We start from the raw sequence: 21,043 nt of genomic DNA on the forward strand, positions 1-21,043 counted from the left end.
CATTGCTTTGGGTCTGAGTTTAGGCAGGACATCAGGGTGGAAGGGTATGGAGGAGGAAAGCTGCTCAGCTCATGGCAGCCAGGAAGGAGAAGGGAAGAGAGAGAGAAATGACTGGGACAAGAATCAACCTTCCAGGACACCCCCCAGTGACCTACTTCCTCCAACCACACCCCACCACCTACGGTTTCCACTTCCTCCCAGTAGTCCATTCTGCCACCTATTGGATCCATGATATAATCACCTTGCCAAAGCACCACCCCTGAACATTGCTGAATTGGGTATGAAGCCTTTGACACAGGAGCCTTTGGGGACGCTGTAGAATCAAGTCATATCAACTGGGCAAAAAGCATACTTGTTTTTGTGACTAATGTTGATTATTATCCATGTAAATTAAATGAAAAATATTTGGAGTCAGAACGATGTGGGTTTTACCCAGCTGTGCTGCTTTGGGCAAGTGACTTTGCCCCTGACCCCAGGTTCTTCATCTATATGTAAGAACAATGAAAGTCATGCATGGGTTGTTGTAGGATTGTGTGGAATAACATCAAAGGGATTTTCTGATGTTTTTGTTTTTATTTTGTTTTGAGTCAACTTTTCTCTTGAAAATAACCAAAATATTTAGAAAAAAATATGAGAAATATCTTCAAAGCATTAATAATCTGACAAAACAATAAAGTCAAAATTGAAACCAGTGAAACTCCATGTCATATATAACCACAAGAATGGGGTCCTAATTAGACTAAGTTAGACTCCATGTATGTACGCCAAAACACACTCTACTGTCATGCTTATCTCAAAAGAACAAATTAAAATTTTTAAGAGAAAATGGGTACCTAAAGAAATGAGAAAACTGGGCTGGGTGCGATGGCGCATGCCTATAATCCCAGTGGCTTGGGAGGCAGAGGCAGGAGGCTCCTAAGTTCAAAGGCAGCCTCAGCAATTTAGGGAGGCACTAAGCAATTCAGTGAGACCTGACTCTAATAAAATATAAAATAGGGCTGGGGATGTGGCTCAGTGGCTGAGTGTCCCTGAGTTTGATCCCTGGTACTACCCACTAAAAAAAAAAAAAAAAAAAAAAAAAAAAAAAAAAGAAAGAAATGAGAAAACTGGAGTTCTCCTGAAGGCCTTTGCCATTTCTAACATTCTAAACATTCCCTTTGAGCGGGATAGGGGACAGGGGATGATGACAGTAAAAGTGCAGAGCCAGCCCTGAGTAAGAAGAGAAGCCCCTCAACATTATTGGCTGGGAAGCCAAATAACTATAGTCCTCGGGTGGCTATAACTTATTACCTTATTGTAAGTATGTGAGTCTTTGAAGAAGCTTCAAGTCCTGAATTTGGGTTAAGTGGATCTCAAACTGGAAGTGCCTTCAGAGGCCTTGCAAGGGAAGTAACTTTAATTTGGCCTCATAGAAATCTTACAAATCATTTTTCAGAAAAAAATGACTAGCACACAATAAAAGAAAAATACCAGACACATAGCAGAAGCAACAGATTAAAAAAAATAAATAAGCCTATAAAGACTTAAGATATTGAAATTATTTGCTACAGATTAAAAAACAACTATATTTCAGTATATAAAGTAAAAAAGACAATATAGAATAGTTTTTGAAGATAGGAAATGAAAAAAGTGGCATGGTGATTTAAAAAACAAAACAAAACAAAAAAACAGAATTTTAAAAATAAAATTTCTAGTGACCAGAGTTCAAAATTGGGGGAATGGGTTAATTAGCATGTTAAAGGCAACCAAGGAAAGACTCCGACTCTGTGAATGTGAAGAAATACCAGGGAAAAACATGTAGACCACACTCAGGAACACTGGTCACCCTGTCTCTTTAATCACTCTTATTGAGCATCTTCAAATTACCAAGCTTCCCACGCATTTTAGAAAAGTTGCTAAAGCTTTCTTGAGATTCCTTCAACAGGGTGTGGAGGATGTCAGAAAAGAAGGATTTGAGCCATCTTACTAATACGCTCTTTCCTTTGGGGACGATAGAAAAGCCCAGATAAGGAGAGAGTGCCCAAAGTTGTCCACTCTGAAATCTGACAAAGAGGACTTTAAAACATTCTATGGGCTTGAGCAACCCAGCCCCATCCCCCCAGATAAAGCTGTTCTGGAGAAACTTGCTCCTACGCCCTATCTCCTGAGCTGCTTCAAGGAGCCAGGGAATAATGAGTGTGGAAACCATGTTGCATCTTGCACCCTCTGGGAATCCAGCAATCGTGAAAACACTGGCCCAACCCGAGGCCATGGTACAGGGAGGAAGCTCAAGCAAGGCCACATGGAAGGGGACAATTGCTCAGCAGCCCACATCTCTTCCTGCGGCCCCAGCTGGGGTGCAGCACTAAGAGCAGGAAGCCATCTTGGACACTTGGCTGTGACAGATACCATACGGAGCAGAAGAACTATCCAGCTGAGCCCTGTCCAGCTTGCAGGATGTGAGAAATAACGTAGGGTGATTGTTTTAAGCCAGAAGAGTTGGGGGTCATTGGTAACTTGGTAACACATGACTGAAACAGCATTACATGAACTTTTCTCCATAATTGAAGTTTTCCTCAAAAGGAAAAGATTTTTTTGAGGTTCTTCAGGTCCACTATAGTTTGCCTTGCGCAAACATGTCCAGATTTTTCTATCACTGGAGACTACATCAGCCTTGTGTGGGGGGGTGGTCAATGGCACTTCCCCTCCCTAAATGAGTCACCTCCCCCACTTTGCCTTCAAGATCTAGCACAGGGTGACATTCACTCCTGGGACATCTGTGCTCTGCACTCTGGACGGATTCTTGTGGCCAAGTTCACTGGAAAACCCACACTCCCTGTGGGGGCACTTGGGTTTTTGAAGTTGGTTTTGTGCCTGCAGGCAGACTGGGCAGCCTTGCATGTGAGCTGCCTTCCAGCTGTGTCAGCAGGGTGCCCGCAGAGGCAGGGCTGGGAGGTACTGAGATGTGCTTTACTGATGGCTATGCTGTCTGGTACTCTTTTTCTTTTAAAATTTATTTATTTTTGAATTTGTTCTAATTAGTTATATATGACAGTGAATGCATTTTGACACATCATACATGAATGGAGTATAAATGCTCATTCTTCTGGTTGTACATGATGTAAAGTTACACAGGTTGTGTAATCATGTGCACACATAGGGTAATAATGTCTGATTCATTCTACTCTAATTCCTACCCCATGCCCCTCCTCTCCCTTCACTCCCCTCTGTCTAATCCAAAGTACCTCTATTCTTCTGTAGCCACCCCTGCCCCATTATTGTGAATTAGCATCCACATATCAGAGAAAACATTTGGCCTTTGTTTCTTTGGGACTGGATTATTTTGCTTAGCATGATAGTCTCCAATTCCATTCATTTACCAGCAAATGCCATAATTTCATCCTTCTTTAAGGCTGAATAATATTTCATTGCATATACATGCCACAATCTCTTTATCCATTCATCTGTTGAAGGGTACCTAGGCAGGTTCCATAGTTTAGCTATTGTGAATAGGAGGTCCTGGAATAATATATACCAAGCTCTGAAAGAAAATGGCTACCAACCAAGAATCCTATTCCAGCAAAATTAAGCTTCAGATTTGAAGAAGAAATAAAAACCTTCCATGATAAACAAAAGTTAAAAGAATTCACAACTAGAGGGTTTGGAGGGGAAGGGAGGAGGCATGGGATTATAATTGATGGTGGAATAGGATGATTATTATTATCCAAAGTACATGTATGAAGACATGAATTGGTGTGAATATACTTTATAGACAACCAGAAATATGAAAAATTGTGTTCTACATGTATAATAAGAATTATATTTCATTCCGCTGTCATATAAAAATAAATAAACAAGTAAAAAAAAAAATCACAACTAGAAAGCCTGCACCAGAATATTCTCAATAAGATATTCCACCAAGATGAGAAAAAAAAAGTGAAATCCAGCAAAGGAAGGAGCTACACTAAAGGAATAGTCAATCAAAGGAGAAACTAATTCAAATTAAAAACTAGAAATATAAACCAAAATGACTAAGAATATAAATCATATCTCAATAATAACCTTGAGTGTTAATGGCCTAAACTCATTAATCAAAAGACATAGACAGGCAGATTGGACTAAAAAACAAGACCCAATAACATCCTGTCTCCAAGAGACTCACCTCATAGACAAATACATCCACCTACTGAAGGTGAAAAGGTGGGAGAAGACATATCACATTATTTACACATGGACCATGTAAGCAAGCAGGGGTCTCTATCCTCAGAGCAGATAAAGTGGACTTCAAGCCAAAGTTAATCAGAAGGGACAAAGAAGGCCATTTCATGTTGCTTAAGGGAATAATACATCAATAGGACATAACAATCGTAAGTATTCATGCCCCAAACAAGGGAGCATCTGTGTATGTTAAACAAACCCTTTTCGATCTCAAGAACCAAACAGACCACAGCACAATGGTCCTGGGTGACTGCACCACCCCTCACACTGGTACTCTGTCATTAGAGGAGCACTTGGCAGTGCGTCTCTGGCTGCACCTTCGTTTTCAGGTGTTTGCCGGCTGTCAAACTGAATTCTGTGGTACTAGTGACATAAAAATACCACCGAACTTTCTTCTGAATATGAAGAATCAGTTAATGGGGTTGGGGAAGAAGTAGAAAAATAAAAATAATTAATGCTTTTTTTTTTTTCCTTAACACCAAGATAAGAAAAACACAGTTCCCTTTTCTGTTTTTCATGTCAGAAAGTTCATGTGTGGTGAGTCATTCCCTTGTCACTCCAACCCCAAAGCCTAGTGTGATCGTGGCAGGCAGTGAAAACGTGCATGTGACGTCCCAGAAGTATATAAATCCCTGAGGGGAGATGATCAAAGATTGGCAGGACTGTTTCCTAAGAAAGCAAAGAGACAGGCAGATGCATGAAGGGTTTCTTCTGCGCGATGGAAAACTTACCTGATTCCTGATACTGCTGCTGGCCCTGGGAGTCAGGTATTTCTGTTCTAAATACCAGGCCCGCTCCTGGAACACCAGCTTGGTTCCATATAACAGACAAAACTGAGGGGGGGAGAGGGAAGAAACGGATAAAAGTAATGTATTAGGAAATGCAGACTCAGGAGGCAAAAGGGAAATAACATCATATCACATTTCATAAAACCATTAAACAATCTCTTAATGTAAAATGTCCACATTTTGGATGTGCAGTATATATATTTATTTATTTAAAAAAACAGTCTGCGGAACATTGAAAGCAGATATAAAGTAGAATGGGTAGTATAATGAGCCCCCTGTACCAGTCCTCCCAGCTTAGGGCTTATGAACCCAGGAATGCATTATAATCCTTATTACGCATGTGTCTATATCTGTATCTATATCTATCTTACTTTGTCTAGGACTTCATTCTGTTCTCCCCCCACCCCAGCCTATTTAGAAATCCATATTAAAAAATTTTAAAACATTCATGTAGTTCTGTTTTCTTACCATCTCGATTGATGAAAGACTAACCTAAATGTACATTCTGAATAACACCATCTTGATATTTTCCATAGAGCATGGTTTGATTAAACTCTCATAAGTAACAGCATTCTTCATTTACATTTTGTTTCAGTACACTTTCCCTATTACATTTTTGGGACACACAGAGCTCCTGTATGATATCATGGGCACCCACCAAGCAACAATAAATAAATTTTACTGTAGAAAGCAGTGACTTTTTATTTAATTTCTTATTCACTTAATTTTTAATATTCGATAACCTTAAATCACACAGCAGTGGGGAGTGTATTATGATGGACCAGCTTCATCCCCAGCTTCCATGGTTGTAATCCATGGACATCTTGTTTCATCTCTACTCTCCATTGTCCCTTCTGTATTACTGTAGGGCAGAGCTCAGTTATGTCATTTCATCCATAAACATCTCACTGCATCTCTCTAAAAGCCAATGACTCCTTAGAAGTTGAATAATCTCAATGTCAAGTCAAGCAACAACAAGCCCCTCTTGTTTGGAAGCCTCCAATGGAGAAGATCTTCAGGTCAGAAGACAACAAGTCTTCTATGGATGGTCAGACTCAGGAGTTGTGTGCCTCACAGTCCTGTGGACAATATGGTCCTTCTTTCCTTTCTTGAGGTTCTGGGACATCCTTGGGATGGTGTCATTATGAAGAGCCTCAACCACTGGGTCTTCCTAAGAAGTGTCAGGGTGGCTTAGCAGCCCTTTACAAAATGACCTTGTTATGGTCTGGGTGTGGCTGCTTTGCTAGTGACAGCAGGGAAGGTGTCACCTCACCCTGAAGACACCATGAGAGTCACTGAAAGACACTGCCCTTCATCCCCCAAACAGATTCCTATAAGAACAATAAATTGTGTACATTGTTTGGCAACTGAATCACAAGTCTCTCGGTGAACTTCATATACACTCCAAAAACATCTGCTAGGGGATCCTAGATGCGGAAAATTCACCCTGGTCACTCTGTGAGATGAGTGATAGGAAATCCGGGGCCACAGAAGTAAGTGTGAGGCTTCTCAGAAATCACCTCGTTCACCTCACCCTATCCAGAATCCTGCATCTGCCAGCGTTTAACAACAACAACAAAAAACCCTACACATCCATGTTAGGATCAATGAAAAAGAGCTTAATAATTTCTTAAAGTATGAGTCAGGTGTAGGAGAGGGACATGCAGAACCCGGAGCTGCTGCTGAAAATCTTAGCAATATTTTCCACATCTTCACGTGGTCTTTCTTCCTTCATGATTCTCAACCTTGGTAGAGTGTCACCTTCCTGTCACCACACAATCTCCGTTCTTGCACCATCTCTTGGACCTGGTAGCTTCTTCTAGATGTTTGGTTTTCTTCTTCAAGGGAACCCAAAGAAGCAAATGCAGTGTCAGTTTTCTCATTACTGCAGTGTTTGCAACTGTCCTGAAATTAGACTCTGTACTTTTATATGCAAAGTAAGGTGGAGTTTGCTTTTATTGTTGCAATATCATTTTTTTTAAATAAATGAGTATAAGAGTATCATGGATATTTGATGTATATCAAACATTTGATCATTTGACATTCTCACTAAGCCTGGACCCTCTGAACTGTTTTCAACTTATATATGTGTGTGTGTGTTTATAAAACTCATATATCTATATCTATCTATAAATATATATAGAGAGAGTATAGATATAGATATAGACATATATGTATTAGATAATCCATATATAAATATATATTATATGCTACATAATCATATGTCACATATAAATATGTATTATAAATACACACACAAACACAAACATCCCTAAGGGGAAGATCTTAAATTTGTTCTTTTAAAGTCATCTTGTTGATATGACCTACTTGAAACCCTCAAAATCTCTATGAATTGTGATTCAGTCACCTGATATGTCATGTCATTTACAAATTTGTCAAGCCTTGCCCACCATTTTACGAAAACTCCACTCTTTAAATTTAATAACCAGGTTACTCAAAGATACAGTCTATGGGTTCTGGTTCTGGGTGACATAAACTAGATAACAGCCCTCATTTCCTTTACTGAATGCAGCCACAACTCCTAAAAAGTGTGCGTGGAGAAGCTACTTGAGGACTCTAAAAAATAAACAGTGGCAAGCAGATCAAAGACGAAGACCAGAATTCAACGCACTGCCCAACTGGAGGTGAGATTTTCCTTTTTCCCTCTAGTCCCCGTGCTGCTGTTCTGGAGCAGGACAGGATAACCAACCCCAGCTTCCTACTTGGAGAATGGAGGAAAAGAGCCCCAAGGAATCAGACAGTACCAGGGAGGTCATAAAAGCTGGTGACGTGGGGAAAGGAGTCCCATAAAGTTGTTTATGAACTTCTGAGCTCGGCTCCAGGCCTGTAAGCATGAATTTGTTGCTAATTAACATGTAGAAGACTTTGAAAACTGAACTAGCAGACAGATGAGAATCCAGATGCCAGCCTGACTGGTGAGTGCTGCATACCCCGGGGCGATCTGAAGAGTGGTGCCAGGGCTTTAAAGAGGAGACGGACATTGCAGCCATAGAGAGCAGAGGGGGAATTGAAACCTGCAGCCCAACATAACCAAGCACACCACCTACTGCGGCATTTACACAAAATATAGAATCTCATATGTTTTTAAACGTCTTGGAAAAATCCAAAATTTTTCAGCAGATCAATAAAAAGAAAAATGGAACTTGCATGGGAAAAGGTATCAACAGCAAAAAGGACACAAGATTATCTGGTGAAAACTTTAAAGAAGCTATTAGGAAAAAATCTCCAACAATAATCTCACACTCTTTTGGAACAAATGTAAAACAGTATGTCTCAGTAATGAAACAGAAGATATAAGGGAGAACCAAATAAAAAATGTTAGAACTGAAAAATATAATGATCAAAATAAAAGTGCAACAGTAGAACAGAGGAGACAGAAGAAAGAATCAATGAATTAGAAGATAGAAAAATAGAATCCTAGAAATTACCTGATGCGAACAACAGAGAGAAAGTAGACTGGAACACCCGCAGCCTGTGGGACGAGAAGGAGAGGTTGAAGTTCCACGTCACTGGAATCAAGGGAGGGTAGGAGAGAGAAGGCGGGACATGAAAAGCACCAGAAGACTTAGTGCCCATGTGCAGACGTCAGAAGTTCAGAGAACTCCAGAGGAAGTACAAAGGAATCCACGTCCAGACATGTAATCCAAGATAGGGAAGCTGAAAATAACGCTGAACAGCAGAGAAAAAAACCATGCCTTAACTCTAGAAAAACAACCATCTGAATGAGCAGATTTCTCACCAGGAACTACAGAGGCCAGAAAGAAGTGGCACAGCATCTGTAATCTATGGGAAGCAACAACTGTCAACCTAGAAGTCTGTGTCCAGTAAAAATGTCCTTCGGAAATAAAGATGAAATAAAGAATTTGCCAGCGAAGAAAAACAGATTTGTCACAAACATCCTGCTTTAAAAAAAAAGGAAGAAGAAACAGAAATAAAAAATGTCTATCAGGAATGAAGGAAGAGCGACAGAAATGGTAAAAAAAAAAAAAAAAGTGAATATGATAGACGATTGTTTTCATGAATTCTTTTAAAGTATGATTGAAAGCAAAACCTATAATGCTGTCTGCTGTGGTTCTCAATGTATGGGCTCAGAAGATACCTATCACGTAAGGAGGACAAAGGAACTCTAGGGTGGCGAGGCTGCTACCTTCCAACTGAAGAGCAAAGCGTTGACTCTCGCTCAACTATAAAAGCTAAGTATGTGCATCGTAATCCCTAGAACAACCACTAAAAAGAAAAAGGTAAGTACAAAGGGATATGGAGAAATCCAAATGAAATTCTGATCTGTTGAGTAGTCCTAAAAAAGGTGTGTGTCATAGACTGAAAAATAGTCACCTACAGAGAACAAGTTATGATGTTTGGAATCTGCAAACATTACTTTATGAAGAAAGGGATAATTTGCAAGTGTGATCAAGTTAAAATTCTTCAAGTGGAGAGGTTACTCTGGATTATTGCGTGGGTCCCACTGTGATCACATGTGTCCTCATGGACTCTAGGGGAGGCAGCAGTGTGACCACAGAGACTGGAGAGGGCTGCCCACAAGTCAAGGATGCCAGCAGCCGCCGGACCCTGGAAGAGTCAAGCGAAGGATTCTCCTTCAGGGACTTCAAAGGAGGCAGGATCCTGCCAACATGGTGATTTTGGCCTAGTGATACTGATTTCAGACTTTTGGCTTCTAGAACTATGAAAGAATAAATTTCTGTTTGTTTTATTCCACCAACTTTATGGTAATTTTTAAAAGAAATCAAGCAATCATAGAAAATGAATACAACATGTAAAAAAAAAAAAAAAAACCAGAAGAGTGAATGAAGGAAACAGACAGAAAATAAACAATAAAAAGGCAGACTTAAGTCTAATCATATCAGTAATCATGCTAAATATAGTTAGTCTAAACATATTAATCAAAAGACAGGGATTTTCAAAGTGAATTTTTTAAGAACTTAAAAGTTGTATTTAAGAAAAATCACTTCAAATATGATGGTAGAAGCAAGTTGAAGGATGGAAAAAGATACAGTATGCAAAAACTAATCCACAGGAACTTGCTATTCTAAACATCAGATGAAGCAGGCTTCAGAGAAAGGAAAACCAGACAACTTCCATAGATAAAGAGTGAATCACAAAATGATAAAAAGGCTACTGATACAAGTAGTCACAGTAAGGCTAAGTATGGATGCACACACAGATTTAAAATCCATGGTACAAAGCCCAGATAGAATTCAGGGGGAAAGTAGACGAGTCCTCCAGTGTGAGTGAGTATCACTCACCTGTAGAACTGAGGGTGCCAGCTGATAGGGCTGATGGACAGAATGCTAGCAGGACACAGAAGAACTGAGCAACACCATCAACCAACTTGGTTGGACTGACACTCCACCCAACAACAGCATGATACTCATTCAAGGGCACATGAGACAGTCACCAAGACAGACCATATCCTAAATCATAAGAAAAATTTTAACAAGTAAAGAAATGTAAATAGTGCATGATATGTTCCATAATTATAATAGAACTAAACTAGGGCTCAAGAGCATAAAGATAACAGGACCATCTCTAAACACTTGAATATTAAACCACATATTTCTATATAATTTGTGGATCAAGACAAAAGTCTCAGGAGAAATTAGAACTACTTAAAAATAAAAACACAGCATATAAATAGTTGTGGGGTGCCAGGAAAGTTGTGCTCAGAAGCATTTTATAACAGGAGATGCTTAAAACAGTAAAGGAGAAGAGTCTAAAATCAATAACCTAAACTCTCACTTCAAGAACTTATAAAAATAAGAACAAAATAAACCCAGAACAACTAGACAAAAAGAAAACAAATATAAGAAGAGAAATTAATGAAAATAAAAATAGAAACAAATAAATGAAAAAACAAAGCTAATAAGATTAAATATAATTGATAAAATTCTAACAAGTTTACAAAGATAAAAATAGATACCAATGATTAATATTTGGAATAAAATATGGGAAAACTCTGCAGCCCCAAAGAGACCAAAGGATATGAAGGAAAAGCTATGAATAATTTTATAAATTTAGATTAAATGAAGCAATTCCTGGAATACCATGTTGCTAAGAATCATACAAGATGAAATACATGACAAAAATAGTCATAAATGAAAGAAGTTGAATTTATAGTTTTAAAAGTTTGTGAAAAAGAAATCACTGGGCCTTGATGATTTTACTGAAGCATTCTACCCAACATTTAAACAAGGAATAACAACAATTCTATACAATCTCTCCCAGAAAATGCCAGAGGAGGGAACCCTTTCTAATTCATGTTATGATCCAGCATTAGTGTGGTAACAAAACTGGACAGATAGTACAGAAAAGGAAAACTAAAGCCCAGTGTTTCTCATGAACATAGACAGAATCCTGCCTTCAAACTATTAACAAAATGAATGCAACAATTTTTAAAAAGAATAATATACCATATGGCCAATTGGACTTTGTTCTAGAAATGCAAGATAAATTGTATGCTAAAAGGTGCAACATTGTAATTCATCATGTAAACAACCTAAAGAAAGAAAATAAAAATATGATGATATCAATTGATGTAGAAAAAGCTGGGCTGGGGTTTGGCTCAGTGGTAGTGCACTTGTCTAGCATGTGTGAGGCCCTGGGATTGATCCCCAGCACTACATAAAACTAAATAAACAAAATAAAGGTATTATGTCCATCTACAATGAAAAACACTTTTTAAAATTTCAACATTCATTCATCCTTTAAAAATACTCATAGGAAAACAGGAATAGTAAGGAATTTTCTCAATTTGAATAAGGATACCCACAAGAGTAAGAAAACACATACATACACCCTGCAGATAAAAAAAATACTTAGTGGCAAAAACAAAACAAAACAAAACAAAAATCCCTGAGTACATTCTGCCTAAGATACAATTTATGTTATTGATTTCTAGTGTCAATTCTCATCACTTTTATTCAACATCATACTGGAAGTCCTAGCCAATGCAATAAAACAAGAAAAAGAAAAGCATAGAAATTGGAAAGAAAAAATTAAACTACTCATAGACAACATGATTGTTTGCATAGAAAAGTCACAAGAACCGCCCCCCCCCCCAAAAAAAAAACCTCCCCAAATTCTCTAGAATAAACAGTGAGCTTAGCAAAATCACAAGACATAAGATCAACACATAAAATATCAATATGTTTCTAAATACTAGTAACACACAACAAGAAAGCCAACTTTTTTTTAAAAATGTCCATTTTACAATAACTTCCCCCCAAATAAAATACTTAGATACCACTCTGGTTTGAATACAGTTTTTCCTCCTTCAAAATTAATGTTAGAATTTAATCCCCATTGTGAGGTATTACAAAGGTGGGAACCTAATCTGACCGATGGGCAGAGGTGAGTCCTTTGGGAGGTGATTAGGATTAAATAAGGTTGTAAAGGTGGTGACCTCATTATTGAACACTGGTGGCTTTCTAAGAAGAGACAGAGAGATCAAAGGATACACATACACAAATGTACTCCCTGTCTATCACTTACAATGCTCTGTGCTTTTCTGGAACTCTACCAGCAAGAACATACCTCACAATGGGGATTAAACTCTAACATTAATTTTGAAGGGGAAAAACTGTATTCAAACTGGATGTGGCCCACTAACCTAGGACCCAACCATGAACTCAAATCAACCTCTTTATTTATAACTTACCCAGACTGTGGTATTGTGTTATTAGCAACAAAAAATAGGCTCATATAGGTTAAAATGCTTATGAAAGAAATCAAAGAACCAACAAAATGGATTGTAAGTTGCACTAGTACATTTGTTAATTATCCCATAGATTTGACATAATTCCAATCAAAATCTGATCCATAGTTTGACACAATTCAAATCAAAATCAGCAAAATTTTTTTTGCTCAAACATTCAACAGAAATATAAAATTTATTTGAAAAAGAAAAGAAACTAGAATAGCTAAAATATTTGCAAAATAATCAAGTCAGAGGAACTACCTTATTTGATTTTAAGGCTTAGTATAAAGTTACAGTTATAAAGATAGCATAGTCAAGGATTGGATACATCAGTAAAATGAATAAAATAGAAATAGGCCCATACAAATAAGCCCAAGTAATTTTTACAGCGATGCAAAAGAAATTTAATGGATATTGATGTTGAAACAGTAGTTAAAAGATGAGCAAATCTTGACTCACTCTATGAAATTTTTAAGAAAACATGATAGAAAATCTTCAGGGCCTGAAGTTAAACAAAGAATTCTTAAATATGACATCAACAGTGTAATGCAATGCATAGAGTAGCCCCCACAATAAACTATCAGTCCAGAATTTCAAAGCTGGATGTGCCAAGTGCGTTAGTCAGCTTTCTGTGACTGTAACAAATACCCAAGATAATCAATTTATAAAGAGAAAGGGGTCATTTGGGCTCATAGTTTTGGAGGTTTCAGTCCATGATTGGGTGGACTCATTGCTTTCAGGTCTCTGGTGGGGTGGGGATCACATCATGGCAGGATCCCATCATGTAGCAAAACAGTTCACCTTATAATTGGGACCCAAAAGAGAGAAAGAAAGAGACAAGGGTTCCACAGTCCCCTTACCAGGGTGTGCCCCCACCCCATAATCTAAAGCCTTCTAATAGTCCCCACCTCTCAAAGTTTCCACCACCTCCCAGTAGCACCAAGTAGGTGTAAATCTTTAACACAAGGTCTCTGGGGGACTCTTAAGATCCAAACTGAGGTGCTCTAGCCTAGACAAGTGAAAGTGTGTGTGCACATAACAACCTGTGTGCGACACCTGGGGCAGCTCTGCTCAGACAGTCAAGCTGGACACAATCAGCACCTTCCATGGGTGCATGGATAAACAATTTGGTGCCCAGTGGAAGGCTGCTGGGCAGTGAAGGGGTGCCAGGGCAGCACTGTGGCCGAATCTCAGACACGTCCTGAGTGAAGGCAGCTGGGGCCCAACGCATCCACATTGTGCAATTCCGCGTATATGACATTCCCAAAGAGATAGAACTAGTGATGGAGACCTGACCCCAGGGTTTCCAGGGGCTGGCAGAAGGGGTAGAGGGTGATTATAAAGTCTCCACATTAAGAATTTTTTTTAGGATGGCTTAGTGGCATGGTGTTGTGGTTTGGATGTGGTGTCCCCCAAAAGCTCATGTGTGAGACGATGCAAGAAGGTGCTGAGAAATGACTGGGGTCTGAGAGACTTCACCCAATCAGTGAATTAATCCTTGCTAGGAATGAACTGAGTGATGACTAAAGTGGTGGGTGTGGCTGGAGGAGGGGGGAACTGGTCATGGCTTTGGGGTATATATTTGTATCTGGGAAGTGGAGTCCCTCTCTGCTTTCTGATCACCATGTGAGCTGCTTCCCTCTGCCACACTCTCCTGCCATGATGTCCAGCCTCACCTTGAGCCCCTAGGAATGGAGCCAGCCTTCTATGGACTGAGACCCCTGAAACCGTGAGTCCCTAAATAAACTTTTCTTTCTGTACAGTTGTTCTGGTCTTTCGATCCCAGCAGCAAAAAAGCCGACTAAAACACATGATATCCTGATTGTGGGAGTGGTTACTTGAATCTACACGCGTCAAAATCGATAGTACCAGACATCTCTGAGCAAGGTCATTTTGTTTTTTTAAAACGCACGATTATTTTAAAACTCCAAGTCATGCGCAACCTAATGACATTCAGTCAACAACAGACCACATATGGTCCCCTATGTAGATCATAAACAAGCTGGAAAACTCCATCACTTAGGGACACTAGAGACACCCTAACACAGCCTTACCCACACAGTCACGGTGACACTGCTGTAAAACCCACTGTGCTGCCAGGCACAAGAAAGCATTGTTTTAATCAGCCTTTTAGTCACTGCGTTCAAAAGACCTGACAGGAACAATTTTAGAGGAGGATAAGTTTATTTGGGGGCTCACGGTTTCAGAGGTCTCAGTCCATTGACAGCCGGCTCCATTCCTTGGCTCTTGGTGAGGCAGACCATTATGACGGAAGAGTGTGGCAGAGGGAAATGGCTCACGTGATGATCAGGAAACAGAGACTCCACTCACCAGATACAAAATCCATACCCCAAAGGCACGCCCCCAATGCCCCACCTCCTCCAGTGGGACCCTACCCGACTTCAGTTACCACTCAGTCACTCCATCAGGGGACTAAGGCACTGATTAGATGAAGGCTCTCAGAACCCAGTCATTTCTCCTGTAAACTTTCTTGTGTTGTCACACATATGAGTTTTGGGGGGATACCTAATATCTAAGCCATAACAAGTATGTATGTGCCATTATGTACAGTACAAAACACTTGATCTTCCTAACAAATGTCTGTTGCTGGTTAGGTACCTACTGTTCTATACTTTCTATCATTATTTTAGGAAGGAATGCATTCCTTCTACTTATAAAAAAAACAAACAAAAAAAAAAACTGACTGTGAAACTGTGAGGCCAGCAGCAGCCTCATGAATCTCTTTGATTGCACAGAGAGCCACATGGAGTGACTGGATTATGCTATCTAGGTCTGTGTAAGCAACTCTACGATGTTTACACAAAGACAGAATTGCCTAACAATGACTTCTTAGAATGAGTCCCTCCTGCGTAAGACGACACGTGACTGTATTTGGAGTTTATGTGTCATCTTCTATGTCCAATCTCCACCTTTTTTTTTTTTTTTTTTGGTATGGCAAACTCTATCTGAAAGGGTACATTCTCAGAGGGCCTCTGTATTGTCACCTTGTCCAAGGACACTTTGTCCCCATCCCCCTCCACTGAATGCTGCTTCTTCCCCTCTGGAGTTCCCATACTTGTATGGTTCACGCTCTCCTGTGGCTGTGATTATTTGGCCACGTGACTTCGTCCTTGACCACAACCCGATCAGGAAGGCAGGAGCAGAGGCTCATGCATCTTGGAGTTCCCCATGCCTAGCTCAGCATGGCAGGGAGGGGTTCCGTTTACACTTCTGGAAATGAAGAGTTCAGAAAGCCCTGCTTCCCCTGAAGCTGAGCCCACTGGGACCACCGCAGGAAGGGAGGTTGCTTGTGATTTATGCCGACCAGGCAGCCCACATCCACAGCCCGCGCTGCATAATAAGTTGGAAGATGGAGCCAAAGGACCGAGTTGGTCCTCCAGCATCAGACAAGATGAACAAAGCTTATTACCGCCCGGAAAGCCCAGCGTGAGAGCAGGACGGGTTTCCCCAGCAGCAGCCGGTTCCCTCGCAGTGATGAAGTGCCTGCCTGCGACTTCAGACCCGGGCCACTGGGGAGCTGCATTACTGCCTTAGAAAATGGATGGGCAGTGGCGCTGCCTCCTACTTTCAGGCATTTCTGTCGGCATTAGCAAAAAAGTATTGGCTTTGCAATTTCTCAGGGCCTTCTCTGCCACAGGGCAGTGACTGGGCCCGACCAGAGCCGTGCTTCTCTGTGGCTCCCCTCCCAGTCCTCAGATCCAGGTGCGCCCAGTCTCCCCAGGTGAGGTGGTCCTATTGATATTTTACCTGAAAGCGGGGCAGGGGAGTATCAAGTTTGGTGTCATTTCCTCTGATCCCCCGAGGAGGTTGCTCAGGATCAAAGTCTCTCTGTCTTCCCAACTGCCTGGTGATATTTCCCAGTTAAACAAACCCATCCCTGTAGTATCTCTGGTGTCTGTAGAACCCCTCTTTAGGACCATCATGGGGTGGTGGGTGTGCAGGAGGCAGGAGAGCCAGCCAGGGGGCGTTCTTTCCTACCCTGGACCCCGAGGAGCCCAGGCTGGCTTCTCTGTGCCAATATGTTCTGCAGTAGAGGTGACTGCTCCTCCTCACGGGGAGATGATGAGGGCCACGTGCACCACGGGCCACATGTCACAGGGGATCAAACACAGGGCTTGGCAAAAGGCAGGTACAGGTCAGAGACAGGCAGACCCACGGCTGTTTCCTGCCCTATGAAAAACTAAATAGCTGCATCTGGGCCTCCCCTGATGGTGGGATGCAAACAGCACACAGAATCATCCGCAGGAAGCAAATCAACAAGCCCCAAGGAGACAGAGAAATGTCTGGGGAAGGGAACCCAGGACCTCCTTTTATGGCATACTGAGTGGGCTTGGGCAGAGGGGACAGCTGGGCCCTGATGCTCTGGACCCTGAGGGAAGGTCGACAGGGCAGTGCCTTCCTGTGGCTCGAGGATCACACAGCTGGCTGCTGAGGCCTGTGGCTGCCATGCTCTGGCCCTGCCCTTCTCCTGTGGTGTCAGGGCGCACAGGCCTCGCCTTGTTCGGTGGCCGTGAGCAGGTTCAGGAAGCACAGCTTGGCGGGTAGGGACAGGGCTCCCGGGAAGCTCCTGCATTGCCCACTGTGTAGATCGGTTGCAGTAGCTCATATCTTCAATGCCCCCCAAGGCCTATGTGTTGGAGACTTGGTCTCCAGCTTGGCACAGTTGGGCAGGGCCTCTAAGAGGAGGGACCTAGTGGGAGACCCTCTGGTGGGATGCACCCTTGAAGCAGGTATTGGAAACCTTGGCCCTTGCTCTTTCTCTCTCTTGCCCCCCCCCCCATAGTTCTAGGTCATGTGCTGCTCCCCCACAAAAGGCCTAAAAGCAACACATCTGCCCAATCTGGGACTGAAACCTCCAAAATTGTGGGCCCAAATCACACTTTTCTCTTTATAAGTGGATTTACCTAGGGTGTTTGTTATAGTCGTGGAAAGCTGACTAACACACTGGCTTAGCGCCACACTCCTACTGCACGCCAAAGGCAAGGCTCTTGGGAAGAGCATTCGGCCAGGTTCTCCCTGACTCATTGTTTACAACCCAGAATTGGGTTGATCCCAACTCAACTTCCTACTAGCTCTAACGCCCCCTCTGTGCTTGGTTTCTTCCCCTCTCATTTTGCCTTTGGGTGTCCAAGTACTGCAGTGCCATTTGTTGGAAAGGTTATCTTTCTTCCATGGGAACTGCTTTTGCCATTCCATCAACAGTCATTTGGGAAACATCTGTCTGCATCTGTTTTGTCCCACTGATCTATGTGTGCATGCATCTGCCAGCATGGCTGTCTTCTTGAGCCCGGATGGACTGATGCTTTATTCTTTTTCAAGATTGTTTTAACTATTCTAGTTTCTTTGCCATTACATATAAATTTCAGAATATTTTCCCACAGCAATAAAGAAAAGTCTTGCTGGGATGTTGACGGGAATTACATTATTATTGATGCGGGGAGAAGTCTCATCCTCCTCTGCTGATGTCCCCAGGTGATGGCTGAGAGACGCCTTTCCATTTATACACATCTACTTTGATCAGTGTTCCCAGAATTTTGTAGCTCTTTAGAATTCAAGTCCTACCGGTGTTTTGTTAGATTTATACCTAGGTATTTAGTTTTTGAAAAATTATGTTTTTAAAAATTTTGGTGTTCATTACTAGTAAATGGAAATGTAATTAGTCTTTTCGTGTTGATCTTGTGTCTGTGACCTTCATGAACTCGTTTACTAATTCCAGGAATTAATCTCCTTCCCTTCCTTCCTTCTTTCCTTCTTCCTCATTTTCAGGGAAATGATAAATTCCCCTCTCAGAAGTGTTTTAACTATTATCCACCACTTTGATATGTTGTACTTTAATTTTTCATTCTTTTTGCTGTATTTTTATTTCCTTTGAGATTTTAAAAAATTGTTTGAAGTTTTCCTTATGTTCACGTTAGAGTCTGTCTTGATTTACGTTCCACGGACACTTCAATATAGAGTCGACTGCTGCTGTTAGTTAGAATACTCTGTAAACTCCAATTAGATCTTGTGCATGAATACAATTTGATCTTCTGTCTAGTTGTTCTATCAGTTGTTGAGATGGGTGTGAGTCTCTAACTATGTTGTGGATTTCTGTTTCTCTTTTGAGTTCTATCAGTTTGAGCTTCACATATTTTATAGATCTCGGGTTTGATGCACACATTTAGCATTTCCATACTTCTTGGTGGATTGACCCTTTTGTCATTAGGGAATGTCCCTCAGTCTGGTGATTTCCTTTGCTCTGATTTCTATCCACAGAGCTACTCTCGCGTTCTTTTGATTGGTGTTTGCATGATATGCTATTTTCCATCATTTTACTTTCAGCACATAGTTGGTTCATGTTTTTAATCCACTTTGATCAACTCTGTTTTTAACTTGTTTCATTGAGAAGATTTTGAATTAATAGAATGATTGAAATGGTAGGGCTATGGCTGCCCTTTTTTCTCGTACTATGTCCTTCCTTCCTGTTTCGTCCTCCTTATGCTGAATGACTTTCAGAATTCCATTTTTCATTATCCATGCTATTTTGTGGCACATCTCTCTGAATAGTTGTTTAGCAGCTGATGTAGGTGTTACATTGTACATACTTAAGAGATCACATCTACTTGTATCAACAGTTTGAGCACAAGGTGAAAACCCTTATTACCATATCATCCTATTAGCCTCCCTATTTACAAAATAATTGTCCAAAACTTTATCTTAGAATCACATCTATACTCACTTAGAATCACACCAGACAGTATCATAATCTTCACTTAATAGTCAAACATAATTTAGAAAACCCCAAAGGAGAAGGAGAGTGGACTGAACGCACGATTGGTTGATTGTGTTTTCCTTCTTTTCTGATTTCTTCTCTCATCAGGTCCCTCCTGGTTGAAGGACTTGTATCCACTCCTGTAGTGGAGGGATCCTGAAGACCAATTCCATGAGTGTTCCTTCATCTAAGAACGCCAGGATTACCTCTTAGTTCCTGAAGGATATTTTCACTGGATGGAGGATGGATTGACAGTTATTTTTTTTTTCCTGATGCTTTAAACATGTCCTGTTATTTTTTTCTGGCCTGTGCAGTTTCTGAAGAGAAATCTGCTGTTCTTTGAATTGCCGTCTCCTATGGGCAAAACGTTTATCTCATTGCTTTCAGGAGTTTTCTTTGTCTTCAATGTTCAGAATTTTTATTATGATGTGTCTTGGTGTGATGAATTTATTGGGGTTTATCCTGTTTGCAGCTTAGTTTCTTGAATCTGTAGGTGCCGCGACCAGAGCGACTAAACTAGCAGGTTCCCTTGAGGGGTGATGGGAGATTGGAAGAAGTAAGACTCACATACGCAGATCCTGAAAATAAACAGCTGGGATTGGGTGGAGCGCTGCTCTCTGATGGAGAAGCAGGTCTCAAGAATTACACCAGCAATCTTTATTACATATGTCTCATTAATCAGACTGAAGACAGCAAGCATCAACCTTTGTATTCATGAAAGTTACAGAATTAGCAACATTATGCAGCTATTTCCTCAGTTACATTCTACAGTTGCACATCTCTCTGAAAAGTTGTTTAGCAGCTGATATAGGTGTTACATTGTATATCCTTAAGTGATCACATCACATTAAGTGTGCAATGTTAGGACCATTGTGTAGCTCTCAAGAAAGTTCATTGTCTAAAGTAACTGTCATGAGGGCAGGTTCAGGAGCGCAGAACTGGTGAAACAGTGGTTGTCTTAGCAAGAGAGTTCCTTCATTCCTAGGAGCTGTGTGCCTGAGAGCAAGGTCAAAACTGATGAGACTCTAGCACAGAGCCTCCCCATGAAGAGCATTGCCATAGCCACCGGGCATCCTGCACCTTTGCACAGAAACTTTCCCAGGCACCAAGCATGCCACAGACATGAAGTCATCAGGGACCCCAATCTCAGACACAGGTCTCCCAATCACTGTCACCGCTCTCCACAGGTAGGCATAGGTGTTTTATCAAGTTGAGGTATTTAAGCATTATTTCTTTGTACTGTTTAGACTCACCTTCTTTCTCTTGTCCTTTGGAAGCCTGGTGACACAAATTTAGATCTTTTGTTGTAGTCTCTTAAGTCCCCAAAGTTGTTTGTTCTTTTTCTTTTCAATCTCTTTTCTCTTTCTTATTAATTTCTACTGTTGTATCTTCTGCCTCTCCATTCTGCTGTTGAGGTTTTTATTTTATATTTTTTCAGTTCTAACATTTCTACTTGGTTGTTTGTTCTTTCATTCATTCTTTCTTTCTTCTGTTCTTCCTTCCTTTCTTTCTTTCTTGTACCAGGGATTAAACTCAGGGGTGCTTAACCAC

At 40.9% G+C, this 21,043-nt stretch overlaps 1 protein-coding gene across 5 annotated transcripts in view; it reads right to left on the reverse strand.

Annotated features, from left to right (window-relative positions):
• The window catches only part of Acoxl (acyl-CoA oxidase like), a 326,857-nt gene that overhangs the window by 17,058 nt on the left and 288,756 nt on the right, over nucleotides 1-21,043 (reverse strand). For all 5 annotated transcript variants that reach the window (XM_071601826.1, XM_071601823.1, XM_027952093.3 and 2 more), the window contains one exon: nucleotides 4,929-5,030. In XM_071601826.1, coding sequence (XP_071457927.1) covers nucleotides 4,929-5,030 — 102 coding nt within the window. The remainder of the gene's footprint in view (nucleotides 1-4,928; nucleotides 5,031-21,043) is intronic.

The sequence above is a fragment of the Marmota flaviventris genome, chromosome 14 (assembly GCF_047511675.1).
Source record: "Marmota flaviventris isolate mMarFla1 chromosome 14, mMarFla1.hap1, whole genome shotgun sequence".
NCBI classification, from domain to species: domain Eukaryota; kingdom Metazoa; phylum Chordata; class Mammalia; order Rodentia; family Sciuridae; genus Marmota; species Marmota flaviventris.